The 14,312-nt window shown below is 43.9% G+C and overlaps 1 protein-coding gene across 1 annotated transcript in view; it reads right to left on the reverse strand.

The window, feature by feature from the left end:
* Positions 1–10,585, reverse strand: part of LOC133399136 (cellular retinoic acid-binding protein 1) — a 13,075-nt gene extending 2,490 nt beyond the window's left edge. The window contains exons 1-3 of the mRNA XM_061670341.1: positions 10,409–10,585; positions 6,853–7,031; positions 6,475–6,588 (exon numbers count right to left, since the gene is read on the reverse strand). Of these exons, the coding sequence (XP_061526325.1) occupies positions 6,475–6,588; positions 6,853–7,031; positions 10,409–10,478 (363 nt within the window). The 5' untranslated portion in view covers positions 10,479–10,585. The remainder of the gene's footprint in view (positions 1–6,474; positions 6,589–6,852; positions 7,032–10,408) is intronic.
* Between the last annotated feature and the right edge of the window lie 3,727 nt (positions 10,586–14,312).

The raw sequence follows: 14,312 nt of genomic DNA on the forward strand, positions 1-14,312 counted from the left end.
GGGTACCGGCTGGCCAAGCGGAATGCAGCTTTGGTGGTTGCTGAGGCAAAAACTCGGACATGGGAGGAGTTTGGTGAGGCCATGGAGAAAGACTTCCAGACTGCTGCGAGAAAATTCTGGTGCACCATCCGGCGTCTCAGGAGGGGAAAGCAGTGCATCACCAACACTGTGTATAGTGGGCATGGGGCGCTGCTGACCTCGACTCGGGACGTTGTGAGTCTGTGGGGAGAATACTTCGAAGACCTCCTCAATTCCACCGACACGCCTTCCCATAAGGAAGCAGAGTATGGGTTCTTTGAGGTGGGCTCTCCTATCTCTGGGGTTGAAGTCACCGAGGTGGTTAAAAAGCTCCTCGGTGGCAAGGTCCCGGGGGGTGGATGAGATTCGCCAGGAGTTCCTAAAGGCTCTGAATGTTGTGGGGCTGTCCTGGTTGACACGCCTCTGCAACATCGTGTGGACCTCGGGGACAGTGGCTCTGGATTGGCAGAATGGGGTGGTGGTCCCCCTTTTTAAGAAGCAGGACCGGAGGGTGTGTTCCAACTACAAGGATCACACTCATCAGCCTCTGTGGTAAGGTCTATTCAGGGGTGCTGGAGAGGAGGGTCCGTCGGCAAGTTGAATCTCAGATTAAGGAGGAGCAGTGTGGTTTTCGTCCTGGCCATGGAACAGTGGACCAGCTCTACACCCTCGGCAAGGTCCTCGAGGGTGCATGGGAGTTCGCAAAACCAGTCTACATGTGTTTTGTGGACTTGGAGAAGGCGTTCGACCGTGTCCCTCGGGGGGTGCTTCGGGAGTATGGGGTACCGAACCCCCTGATACGGGCTGTTTGGTCCCTGTACGACCGGAGTCAGAGTTTGGTCCGCATATCCGGCAGTAAGTTGGAATCGTTCCCGATGAGGGTTGGACTCCGCCAACGCTGCCCTTTTTCACCGATTCTGTTCATAACTTTTATGGACAGAATTTCAAGGCGCAGCCGAGGCATAGATGGGGTACGGTTTGGTGGCCTCAGTATTGCATCTCTGCTTTTTGCAGATGATGTGGTTCTGTTGGCTTCGTCAAGCCGTGATCTCAAACTCTCACTGGAGCAGTTCGCAGCCGAGTGTGAAGCGGCTGGGATGAGAATCAGCACCTCCAAATATGAGACCATGGTCCTCAGTCGGAAAGGGGTGGCATGCCCTCTACAGGTAGGGGATGAGATCCTGCCCCAAGTGGAGGAGTTCAAGTATCTTAGAGTCTTGTTCACGAGTGAGAGAAGAATGGAACGGGAGATCGACAGGTGGATCGGTGCAGCCTCTGCAGTGATGCTGACTTTCAGTCCGTTGTGGTAAAGAAGGAGCTAAGCCGAAAGTCATAGCTCTCAATTTACCGGTCGATCTACGTTCCTACCCTCACCTATGGTAATGATCTGTGGGTCGTGACCGAAAGAACAAGATCCCGGATACAAGCGGACGAAATCAGTTTCCTCCGCAGGTTGTCCGGGCTCTCCCTTAGAGAGAGGGTGAGAAGCTCGGTCATCCGGGAGGAGCTCAGAGTAGAGCCGCTGCTCTTCCACATCGAGAGGAGCCAGATGAGGTGGCTGCGGCATCTGATTCGGATGCCTGACGAACGCCTCCCCAGTGAGGTGTTCCGGGCACGTCCCACCGGGAGGAGACCCCGGGGACGACCCAGGACACGCTGGAGAGACTACGTCTTTCAGCTGGCCTGGGAACGGTTCGGGATCCCCCCGGAAGAGCTGGATGAAGTGGCTGGATAAGCGGGAGAAAATGGATGGATGGATGGATGGATAGATGGATGAATGAATGGATTTGACGTTTGTAATAGTGAAAAATTACGTGTAACAGACAATGATTTTAGTCACTTCTTTTCCAGAATGAGAATGCTTAAAGAGGCGGATGCTATTCATGTGCCACAGCTTGAAGCAGGCATCAAGTTGGAGGCCAAAACATAAAAGCAAAAAAATGAGGCAAATTTAAATTTGTACATCAACATGTACTTGAGCGGTGTCAATAAATGTTTTTCTCCGTGAAGAAAATTAGTTGATTTTGCCTTATTGTACTCTTCAGAGTCTTCCAAATTGCTTGATTTAAGTTAAAATTAAAATAAATTATCTGCGGGTCCCTGGGGATCCCCCCCAAGCCCTCCCCTACAATGTTTTTTTGTTTATTTTTGTCACCTTTTTCATGCCTTTGGTGTTTGCCTGTCTGAGGTTGACCGAAGACTCTTAATTTGCTCGTAGGTGCGAATGATTGTTTGTTTATACCCCGCCTCTCGCCCAGAGTCAGCTGGGATCGCTCTCCAGCATACCCGCGACCCTAGTGAGGAGAAGCGGTGTAGGAAATGAATGGATGGATGGATTTCGGGGTACATGTGTTAAATTTGTGGATTATGAGCGGGTTGTTGGACAAATTTCCCCAAATTTCCTAACCTTTTTTTAAGGTGGGGGGAGGGGACTAGGGGGGGAACTAGGCCCCAAGGGTTTGAGAAACCTGGGTCTAAGATTGCTAATGATAGTGACTATTATCATGGAAGGAAGGTATCTTGCTGATGGGTACTTATAAAATATGCAATCTCACTGAGCCAAAAAAAAATGTTTTAAAAAGTTTTCCTTCTATAGCTCTTCCCACTTTCCACTCTTGATTCAATGAAAGCTTCCCACTGTGGCTGTGTTCGGAATATAGGAGTAGCGGTACAGGCGCCTGTGTTTAGTTCCCTAAGATTTATGGAAGTCCCAGAGGAAGAGCTTTATGGCTGACCGCAGCACCACACATCATTATCTCAGGTCACGCTACGGTGCCGAGCGTGCAAGCGGGTGCCCGAGTCGGTGACAAATGGAGCTGACGCAAGTCCATCTGGCACCCGGCCAGTCGCCCAGGGAGGCATTAAGTGGAGGTATCGCCAGGGTTCATTTGCATTTCTCCACACCGTGATCAATGAGGCCAATTAGAGCGAAGGATCATCAAAGGCACACGTTTTCACCCGACTCGTTTCTCCACTCTAACTGGCCGTTAGAGGCCTGCACTCATCCTCTCAACATTATAATCAATGGTCTCAAATATAAAGTAAGAAATTAGATTCTTGTCATCGACAATAACAATATTTTTTTCTGCACAGCCACTTATCATTTTAAGGGTTGACTCAAAGTGGTCATTAAAGTCTGCCCGTCCTCAATCACACTGAGGATGTCTGTAATGCACCATGTGAACGTTTTGAGTCATTTTCCATTTTTAGCTTGCTATCCTGGAAACCTTATCCCTTTACCTGATGCTACATTTGGCTTACTAGCACTAGCTATACTGTACAGTTTTGTGTGTATTTTTGCATACATTTGTCTATTTGCTTTATCTAAAAGAGTTGCAATCCTCATTTTGTTGCATAACCAGGGGTGTCAAGCGAGTGTACCACTACACCATCAGTGACTGCCAACTTCCCGTCTGCCACTTCTTTTTTTTTTTTTTTTTTTTCTTCAGCTTTATTAATGAAAGTCTCATTGCAATTTACTAAACATTCTGCAAGGAAATATCAAAATTCAAAAACTGAGCTCACACAAAGCATACAGAACAGTGCATAAAACAAGATAATAAAGCAAAAATAAACTACTAAAATAAAAGTCAGAGGTCTAAAAAAAGCATTCATATTGTACACATTCGAGGCTTGTTTCCCATTTCAATTTTTCTTTTTTGAGGTTCTTCAGTCATTTAAACTAAAACAGCAGACAGAATCTCTGAATAAATTGTTTAGTAATAATAATCAGGGTGTTACAGTATACATCATTTCCTGTTTTTAACTTTGCATTATTATTCCATATTTACTGTGTTTGCATTCCAGCTTGGGTGAATAATTGTTTTTTATTATTTAATTTAATTTTTGTTTTGTTTTATTTTTTTGGTCTTTTTCAGATATCAATTGTTGAAAGGCTTCCCAAAACATTTTATTGTAAGCACAATCAAAAGATGTTGAATCTTTGTCTTAGAAAAACATTACAAGAATAGATATCGTTTAAGGTTTTGAAATGAGTTTCTTTATCTTTTCGTGATATGGGGAGAGTGAGGTATTATGTTCTAATCCCAGTTTTAATTTCCATCCATCCATTTTCTGAGCCGCTTCTCCTCACCAGGGTCGCGGGTGTGCTGGAGCCTATCCCAGCTGTCATCGGGCAGGAGGCGGGGTACACGCTGAACTGGTTGCCAGCCAATCGCAGGGCACATACAAACAGACAACCATTTGCACTCACAGCCATGCCTACGGGCAATTTAGAGTCTCCAATTAATGCATGTTTTTGGGATGTGGGAGGAAACCGGAGTGCCCGGAGAAAACCCACGCAGGCACGGGGAGAACATGCAAACTCCACACAGGCGGGGCCGGGGATTGAACCCCGGTCCTCAGAACTGTGAGGCTGACGCTCTAACCAGTCGTCCACCGTGCCGCCCAGTTTTAATTTCATTCGGATAATAGTTTAATAGACTTTTCCTCATTTAAGATAAAGGGAAACGCGTTGGTCTGTCGACAATATGAGTCCCCGGTAATCTGGACGAATCGGAGTGAGTCCCAGCGCTCACTTCTTTTGCTCCTTAATGTCGCTGTGTTGTGGCGTTTGCATTTGTTGCAGGTTTATTGTCATGCTACCTGGGGTGACTGTTGTGGTGTATTAACTCGCATAAAAGCAGCTCTCAGCTCATCAAACACAACCAAATTGAATTGTGAATATCAGTTTGCGGCGAGCGCAGAAAGCCGCCGATCGGAGTCGTATCATTCAATCGTCTCCATACTGTTTGTGGTTACTTTGGCTACAAGTAATGATAGTGATAGCGTCCACCAGGTTTCAAACAAACCAATGTGGTTACACCTTACTCCCCAATTATTAGCCATGCACGCATTTTCTATATTGGCTATGAGCTGGAGCCTCTCCCAGTTGACTTTGGGTAAGAAGTGTGGATCACTCAGGCCTGATTGCCCGCCAATCACAGGGCAAATATACACAAACAACCATTCATATTCATATTCAGACCTATGGACCATTGAGATTCTTCAATGAACCTGCGATGCATGTTTTGGGAATGTGGGAGGAAGTCGCGGTACCCGGAGAAAACCCATGCAACTCAGGGGAGATCATGCAAACTCCACATTGGAAAGCCTGAGCTGATATTTGAACAATGTACAGAACCTCAGAACTGTGAAGCAGATGTGCTAACGGCCCTGTGCTGCTCCAAAATATAATTATGACCTATATGAGTAGTGGTATTAGTGTTATTGTTATTATACATTCTGATACTTCCATCGTCCAGCTCCTGCTTGGTAGAACTCACACTGTGAACTTAGAACAAGTTTGTTTTTCCACATGATCCATCCCCATGTGCCTATCACTTTACAGTCTGACGATCTATATGGACACACACTCCCTTTTCCTGAGCAGAAACAGATTTCGTCGTGCCGAAAACATGCCATCGAGCCAAATGACGTCCCCTTACAAATATTTATGTGATTGTTGGTTTGTCACAGTTAGTACAGAGCAGCTTGTCATCACGACCCTGTGGACACCATCTGGTCCACGATATCCAGTGTGTCCTGATCTTTACAGGGCAAGCACATGATTTTTACTACCTTCTCTTAAACGGCAACAAATTAGTGGACAAGACCGAGTCTAAAGAATGTCATTTGTTCTTCTTGACTTCTTCCCCCCTCCCCCCCCCCCACATTTTCAAGATGACCACATTGAAATGCAAAAATTGAAATTATGTAGAACTTTACGTATGAGGCAGCACGGTTCATTATGACAAAACAGTCCATAGGTGGGAATGTGAAAGGTTTGTCTAGTCTGTATGTGACCTGCGATTGGCCCTGCCTCTCGCCCAAAGTCAGCTGCTGGGATAGGCTCCATTATAATTTGGACTATACTGTTTATCTAGTTAATGTCCTTTCTCCAGACATAAACATTTTTTTATAAACATTTTATGGACGTTTTTGCATTTGTTATAATCTTCATAAACGAAAAAAAAATGTTCCCCAGCTGCTGGAGTCAACACTTTTTCCATGAATCTAGAATAGCGTATTACAAATACTGTAGATTGTGGTTCTTCTTTAGCGTGGTGTAGAACCACGCAGCATTGTACTGAGAACAGTTTCGAATGGTTTGGTTACCACATTCCTACACGAGAGGTACAAAATACTACAACCATAAAAATACATTTTGTCAACTCTGCTGTTGCGTTCCTGGTTCAGTGCAACCCTTGGTATGTTCAAACCTCCTGTTAATAAAATAACAAACTAAAGCCAGTAGAAGGGATCAAACTTTCTTAAACATTTTTTTTTTACATTTAAAAAAAAAAAAAAAAAGATATCTAGATTTTTAAATGGGCTAATTTAGACCCGTAACATAGCAGAATGGTTAAATTAATACCATTTTATGCACATGTATCTGTATTAAATGTATTAATAATAATAACAAAAGTACTAATAATAATGAAAGAAAATACCAACCAGTATGAGTTCATCCCCTCTGAGCTCTCTGGTCCAGAAGGTTTTTGGCCCATTGCCGCTCAGTAGAGTCTGTTTGCAGTACATTTTGTTTTCTGTCTCCCAAGTGGCCAGACTCTGTAAAAGTATGCATCGTGTCTCGGATTATGATTCTGTCCATCATTCGACTCTATCCTCAAGTCAACTACTGACTGAGCAGGCTAGTTTGAATTCAGTGCACTTTGGATTGTGTTCTAGATGCCAGAACAGGAAAGAATTAACATCTTATGATTTATTGCCAGTACAGCAGAACATCACTAGCTATTTTTTCTTTTCTTCCGTGATGGTGCACGTTTTCTTTCTTTTTCCACACGGGTCATACGCTAATGTTCATGAAATTACCTTACACTTTCTTCCATCCACTGTTTCCTCATTGAACTCCTCGCCAACAAGGAAGTTGATCTCTGTGGTGCGGACGGTGGTATAAGTCTTGATGTAGAATTGCTCGCCGTTCTGCCTGATCTCCACATGAGGCTTGGAAGCGGCCGCCACGGCGACCTTCCTCAGCATGGCGTTCACACCTGAGAAAGCACACACTTTGTAATACCACTGCTATTGTGCAGTGCGTCTGTTCTATGATTAGTCAATGGCGGATGTTGCATGCTTGTGCTTGGTCAAGGTTTTGGGTACCAAGTCCACTTCTTCCTGCATTGCTGGGACGAGGGGAGTGTACCGTCTTTCAGTACAGCACATAATGCTCATAGCGCTGTATCCCAATAAATTAGAATGTTGGGGGAAAATTCATTTATTTTGGTCGTTCGATTCAAAAAGTGATTGTTTTGTTTTGCCTAGTTCCTGCACTTTAATGCTTAAGATCATCAAACAATCCAAAATATCAGACAAAGATAACCCAAGTAAAAGTAAAATGATGTTTTTAAACAGTGATTTTATTTATTAAGAAAAAATCCTTTCCAGGGTACCTGGCCCTGTGTGGAAAAAAGAAATTGCCCCGTTATGACAAAATATAGTTTATATTCTTTTATGATATTATCCCCTAGTTTCTGTGTTTTTTATTACTTTAATAGTTCTTTGTTCTTGTGTGACTTTTTCAAATGTACCGAGGAGCTTAATTGTTTTTTCCTCCCTTCTCAGAGGCCTCTACCAACCTCTTAGTTTCGCTGTGCGTTTGTTCTTCTGTGCCCTTCAGAGCCGGAGAGAAGTACGAAGCAACTGCAAGGTCCTCTCTTGACTGTCTCTCTTTGCAAAGATTTTCTTAAAATGACAGAAGACAAGTTTGTTTCCTGATTTAATTCTAAATCACCCCGAAACCATAACTGGTTGAGACACCCTCACCAGCAACAACTCAAATCAAGCGTTTTCTATAACTGGCAATGAGTCTTTCACAGATATCGCTGTGGCGATATATTTTCACCCACTCTTCTTTGCAGAATTGTTTTTTAATTCAGCAACACCGGAGCGTTTTCGAGCATGAATGGCCTTTTTAAGTTCATGTCACAACATTTCAGTCTGATTCATGTCTGGACTAGGCCTCTCCAAAACCTACATTTTCTTTTTTTAAGCCATTCAGAAAGTGTCTTGCTGGAGTGTTTTGGATTGTTGTCATGTGGCAGAACCAAAGTGCGCTTCAGCTTGAGATCACAAACTGATGGGCGAACATTCTATTTCAGGATTTTCTGTTAAAGAGCAGCATTCATGGTTTCATCAATCACAGCAAATTGTCCAGGTCCTGAAGGAGAGAAGCAGCCCCAGATTGCCCATCACATTGCCACCACCATATTTGACTCTCGGTAGGATGTTCTTTTTCTGAAATGCTTTATTACATTTACGTCAGATGTAACAAGACACACACCTTCCAAAAAGTTAAACTTTGGTCTCGTCTGTCTATATTCTTCCAAAAGTCTTGGGAATCTTTCAGATGTATCCTCCCCCCAAAAAGTAAAACAAGCCTTTATATTCTTTTTGATCCCCAGTGGTTTTCACCTTGGAACTCCGCCGTGGATGCCATTTTTTCCCCAGTCTCTTCTTTATTGTTGTGTCATGAGCACTGACCTTAACTGAGGCAAGGGAGGCCTGCAGTTCTTTCGAAGTTGTCCTGAGTTCCTTCGTGGCCTCCTGGATGAGTCATTGCTGTTCTCTTGGGGTAATCTTTGTCGGCCGCCCACTCCTGGGAAGGTTCACCACTGTTCCTAGCTTTCTCCATGTGAGGATAATCGCTCTGTCTATGATTCACTGGAATGTAAAGCTTTAGAAATGGCTTCTGTAACCCTTTCCAGACTGATAGACGTCAATTACTGTCTTTCTCATCTGTTGTTGAATTTCTTTGGATCGTAGCATTTTTGTTGCAGCTCTTTGAGATCTTTTGTCTGACTTGATTTTGTCAGGACAGATTCTGTTTCAGTGATTTCTGGATTGAACAGGTCTGGAGGTAATCAGGCTTGGGTGTGATCAGTGAAAATGAACTCAACTTACCAAAAAATTTGATCAGCCACAGTTAACTCATTGTTTAATAAGAGGGCGCAATCCAAGGTGGCGTTTCCCTTAATGACATTTTTTAAAAATGATTTACTTGGGTTATTTTTGTCTGATATTTTGATGATCTTAAACAGGAAAGTGGGGAAACTATGCAAAAAAAAAAAGATTTTGAGAAGGGGGCAAATACTTTTCACGGCACTGTATACATTCACTACTGACACGGAAATATTTCAGGATTTGAGTTTTTATAGTTTCTATGATTATAGATTGCAGCTAACGAAAACCTAAAATTCAACATCTTGAGAAATTTTGAACATTACATGAGAAACAAACTAAATGATTTTTAATATAAAAATTAGTTCGGAATTGAAAAGTATTTTACCAATTGCTTAATGAATCTGTACAATATCAGTTACAGTTTTTGTAAAAAAAATATAACTTTTATATGATATGGTACATCTATAAGAGACAGCTGACCATTCACACTCATGTTCATCCTGTCACTGAGTGGGAACTGAACCGAGTGAACCACTAGACCATCATAAATGCAAGAATTTTCCCACTATTAAAATTATGATTATTCTCCCAAACAAATTCACTTGACACATCACTTTATTTAAAATATGGTATGATTTAAAAAATATATTATTTGTTACATGTAACCACAGAGGATGGGGATACCACACCCCTCAGCATTTTCTGAGCTTTCACTTCAACAGTCCTTAAAAAAAATAAAATAAAACTGAGTTGCACTTGTCCAGAAACTAATAATCCCACAATTTAGTTTTGTCCTGCAAGAGTCTCAAATTCCTTACAGCATACCTCAGTTTTATACCTGTTTTCAAGAGGATAGTCTCAAACCTGATACTTGAGTTGTATAACAAAAGTGAGCCAAATTTGAAAAGGTTTTTATTTTTTTTTCTATTTTTTTTTTTTTATTGAGACAAGATATGCTGTTAAGCACAGAGTCGGCTCTGCAGATGTTGGCTACATGGGCTGCACTGAGAAGATGACAACAAACGAGAAATGTTGGCCCACTTTGCCCCTGTTCACCTCCCCTGTCCAAATTGATAGATTTAGTCCTGCAAATGAGCGGTAACACTCTTCACCCTCTCTGTGAATCACTTTTAATACAAACAGTTGGACAAGACAGAGGATTGTTTTCCCATGATGCACTCTTTCATCTCAGTAAGAAAACAATCAACTCGGCTCTTGTATTCTAAAAAAAAATCAATTGTGATATCTCTATATTATATATATTTTATTAACTTTGTGCAACAAACGTACACCCTCCACACGTCATCCTCATCCTCATAGACAGTGAAATATAGATTGATCCCAGTCTAATTCGAGTATCCTCATCTGCATTAGACACGAAAGACCCCTCGTTCAAACTAACAAAGCATCCAACTGAACCTGCTCAGAACTCCACACACACACACACAAAAAAAAAAACGATTCTCACCCAGTGCCTTTAGCAACTCGTCAAAATTCTCACTGCTTTTCATCTTCCAGGTGCCTGCGAAATTTGGCATTTCTCCTCCTCAGTGTGTGTGTGTGTGTGTGTGCGTCCGCCTTCGCTGGTCAGTGTTCGTCTCGACTGCTGCCTCTTCCTCCCTCTGTCTCTCCTCTTGTGTGCTTGATGATCCCAAGTGGAGAGCCAAACCCCCTCCACCACCCTTCTCTCTCTCTCACACACACACACACACACACGCACACTCAGTAACACGACACTGGTAATTGTGTCATTCAACTTTAAATATAATTCCCACCCAGTAAGAATGTTTCAGTTTGAACGTCACTTCCAAATGTACTTGGCAATTTGTACGAATAACACTATCACCAAAACAGACAAGAGATTCGCGCTGACACACCACATCACTATCAACTCACAATCTTCATGAATGTGTCCATCCTCCTGTCCTGCACACGCACTCACAAACACACACACCGTATACCCCCTTGAGAATAGCTCTCATGGTTCCTCCTCTAGGCTGCGGCCACGTCACACATGTTCCCTCCCTCATTCATCTCTTCGGACAAAGTGCTCTTCCAGACAAGCTTTGATAAATAACGTGGAGAGGCGAGCGGCGAGCACTCTGTCTTCCCACCAGGAAGTGTCAGCTGAAAGATGTGCCATTATGTTGCTCTCTGCGTTGAAGCAGCGAAATCCTTTGTGGACTAAACACAGGCATCTATAGCCAGGAGCCCTATGCTAACATTGTTATAGTGGATGTTCCCTACACTCATCTTTGGATCTGACTTTCATCTTCTTCACTGACATAATGACCTATGAACTTAGGTGTCACGAAGGTCCCCTTCCATGAGATGCAAAGACGCCTCAGGGTTCGAAGGGCATTGAGGAGAGATAAAGATTTATTTCATGGTAAATAGCTGATTTTGTTTTTCAGGGACGCACAGTGGAGTAGTGTAGTGATTGGGTGTGTCGTTGACAGGTACTTAAAAAAATGACAGGTTTGTATGTTTACGACAGTACAGACATACGATGTTTGAAAATTACGAAGTGTCGCCTTGACTTCCGGGTACCCCAACTTAAAAGTTTTTTTTTAGCTTCCAAGCTGTGGCTTGGTTGATTTTTGCTCTGGGTTGTGAGCCATCCATGTTCTTTGTCTCTCACTAGGCCACACCCCTTAAAGGCACACACACACAACATTACTGCTGTTGTTGTTTTGACTGAGCTTGTCCCGCTGTACAGTAATTATACTTGGTTCAGTTCTTCATGTTGTCTTAATTAAAAACAAAAACATTGGGTGTTTTGGGGGGTAGGAATGCATCAATGCCATTTCAATGAGAAATACTGATTTGAAATTGGGGGGAAAATGAGTTACAAGCTTGATCGTCACATAGCAAATTAAACTCGGAAGTCAAGGTACCGCTGATTTATGACAATAGTATCACAATATTTACTGTTTTTGTTTTATAATTATATGATGGAATAAATATACTCGTGTGTTTTTCATACAAACATGAACTGTAAGGGTGGAACTGTTTTAGTGGGTTAGCATGTCCGCCTCAGTTCTGAGGTGTGGGGTTCAAACCCAGGCTGCAGGGTTCCTGCGTGAAGTTTGCATGTTCTCGCCGGCCTTGCGTGGGTTTTCTCTGGGTACGCCAGCTTTCTGCCAAATTCCCAAAAACATGCATGTAATTTTCAGTGAGACTGTAAACTAATCCATAGGTGGGAATGGGAATGCGTGTTTGTGCCCTGCAATTGCCTGGCGACCAGTCCAGGGTGTACCCTGCTTCTCACCCAAAGCAAAGCAAACCAAAGCACATTTATTTATATAGTCCATTTCATACTCAAGGTAACCCAAGGTACTTTACATAATTAAAAGCATTTTTAAAAAAAGAAAAAATAACAGCTTTTAACCATTTAAAACAAAGAGAAAACAAAGTATAATTAAAATAGCATACAGTGCAGGAAAGGCAATTTAAAAGTTGGAATGGTCTAAAAAGTACGAGAAAAAAGAAGCGTTTTTAACCTGGACTTAAAAAACATTCACACTTGAGGCCAAGGGTGGGGTGGCAGTTGGGAATTTCGGGACAACTCCCGAACGGAGCTTGACTTCATTGAGCAACTTCACATTCAGAAAATGTATTTTTCTTCATTACCTTGCTCATTGTCCTTTTTTCCTTATCATGCAGAGATCAGGATCTCAGGTGCAGGGTTCATTTAAATATGGCGGTGGACAGGGAGGAGTCAGGTACTCCACGCCGTGTGTAAGGCTGCCGTACTGGGTAGGCAATTGTATTATCCATTCAGTTCATTTTCTGTACCGCTAATCCTCACCAGGGTCGCGGGCGTGCTGGAGCCTATCCCAGCTATCTTCGGGCGAGAGGCGGGGTACACTCCAAACTGGTCGCCAGCCAATCGCAGGGCAATTTAAAGTCTTCAATCAACCTACCATGCATGTTTTGGGGATGCGGGAGGAAACCAGAGTTCCCGGAGAAAACCCACGCAGGCACGGGGAGAACATGCAAACTCCACACAGGCGACGCCGGGATTTGAACTGAACTGATTTAGAACTGTGATGCAGATGTGCTAACCACTCCACCACAGTACCACCGCATACAGTGTTTACAGCAAAAATGATGAGACCTACAATCACAGTCAACGTTCATTGGTTAGTATTCAGGGCTACCTTGCAAGGCAGGAGGAACAAAAATAATGTGGTCTTCGGTTGTGCACACCAAGGGCCTCGCCATCTAAATTCCGTGGTGGAATTTTGGACCCAGTATGTCCCTGCTTGGGGCTGATGTCTCTTCTGTTGGCAACTTATTCCATTGGTGTGCAGCTTAACAGCTAAATGCTGCTTCACCATGTTTTCTCAGAGCCCTACTGGGGTTTACATTGCATGAGCATTTCTTTCATGTATTCAGGACCTAACACTTTTAATGATTCATAGACCAGTAGCAGAAATAAATCTAAAATCTATTCTAAAACCGAGGGTGAAGAGCTGGTCCCCTGTTCCACGGCCAGGACAAAATCCACACTGTTCCCCCTGAATCTGAGATTTGACTTCCCGACGGACCCTCCTCTACAGCACCCCTGAATAGACCTTACCACGGAGGCTGAGGAGTGTGATCCTTGTAGTTGGAACACACCCTCCTTTGTCCACCCCAGTCTGCCAATCCAGAGGCACTGTACTCGATGTCCATGCGATGTTGCAGACGCGTGTCAACCAGGACAGCCCCACAACATCCAGAGCCTTTAGGAACTCCTGGCGAATCACATCCACCCCCGGGGCCTTGCCACCGAGGAGCTTTTTAACCACCTCGGTGACCTCAACCCCAGAGATAGGAGAACCCGCCTCAGAGAACCCAGACTCTGCTTCCTCATGGGAAGGCGTGTCGGTGGATTTGAGGAGATCTTCAAAGTATTCTCCCCACCGACTCACAATGTCCCGAGTCGAGGTCAGCAGCGCCCCATCCCCACTATACAAAGTGTTGTTGGTGCACTGCTTTCCTCTCCTGAGACGCCAGATGGTGGACCAGAATTTCCTCGAAGCCGTCTGCAAGTCTTTCTCCATGGCCACACCGAACTCCTCCCTCCCGAACTCTGACCACCAAAGCTGCATTCCGCTTGGCCAGCTGGTACTCATCAGCTGCCTCAGGAGTCCCACAGGCCAAAAAGGCGCGGTAGGACTCCTTAAGCTTGACGGCATCCCTTACCATTGGTGTCCACCAACGGGTTCGGGGATTGCCGCCACGACTGGCACCGACCACCTTACGGCCACAGCTCCGGTCGGCCGCCTCAGCAATGGAGGCGCGGAACATGGTCCACTCGGACTCGATGTCCCCCGCGTCCCCATGAGCAAAGTTCTGTCGGAGATGGGAGTTGAAACTCATTC

Source organism: Phycodurus eques, chromosome 2, assembly GCF_024500275.1.
Source record: "Phycodurus eques isolate BA_2022a chromosome 2, UOR_Pequ_1.1, whole genome shotgun sequence".
Taxonomy (NCBI): domain Eukaryota; kingdom Metazoa; phylum Chordata; class Actinopteri; order Syngnathiformes; family Syngnathidae; genus Phycodurus; species Phycodurus eques.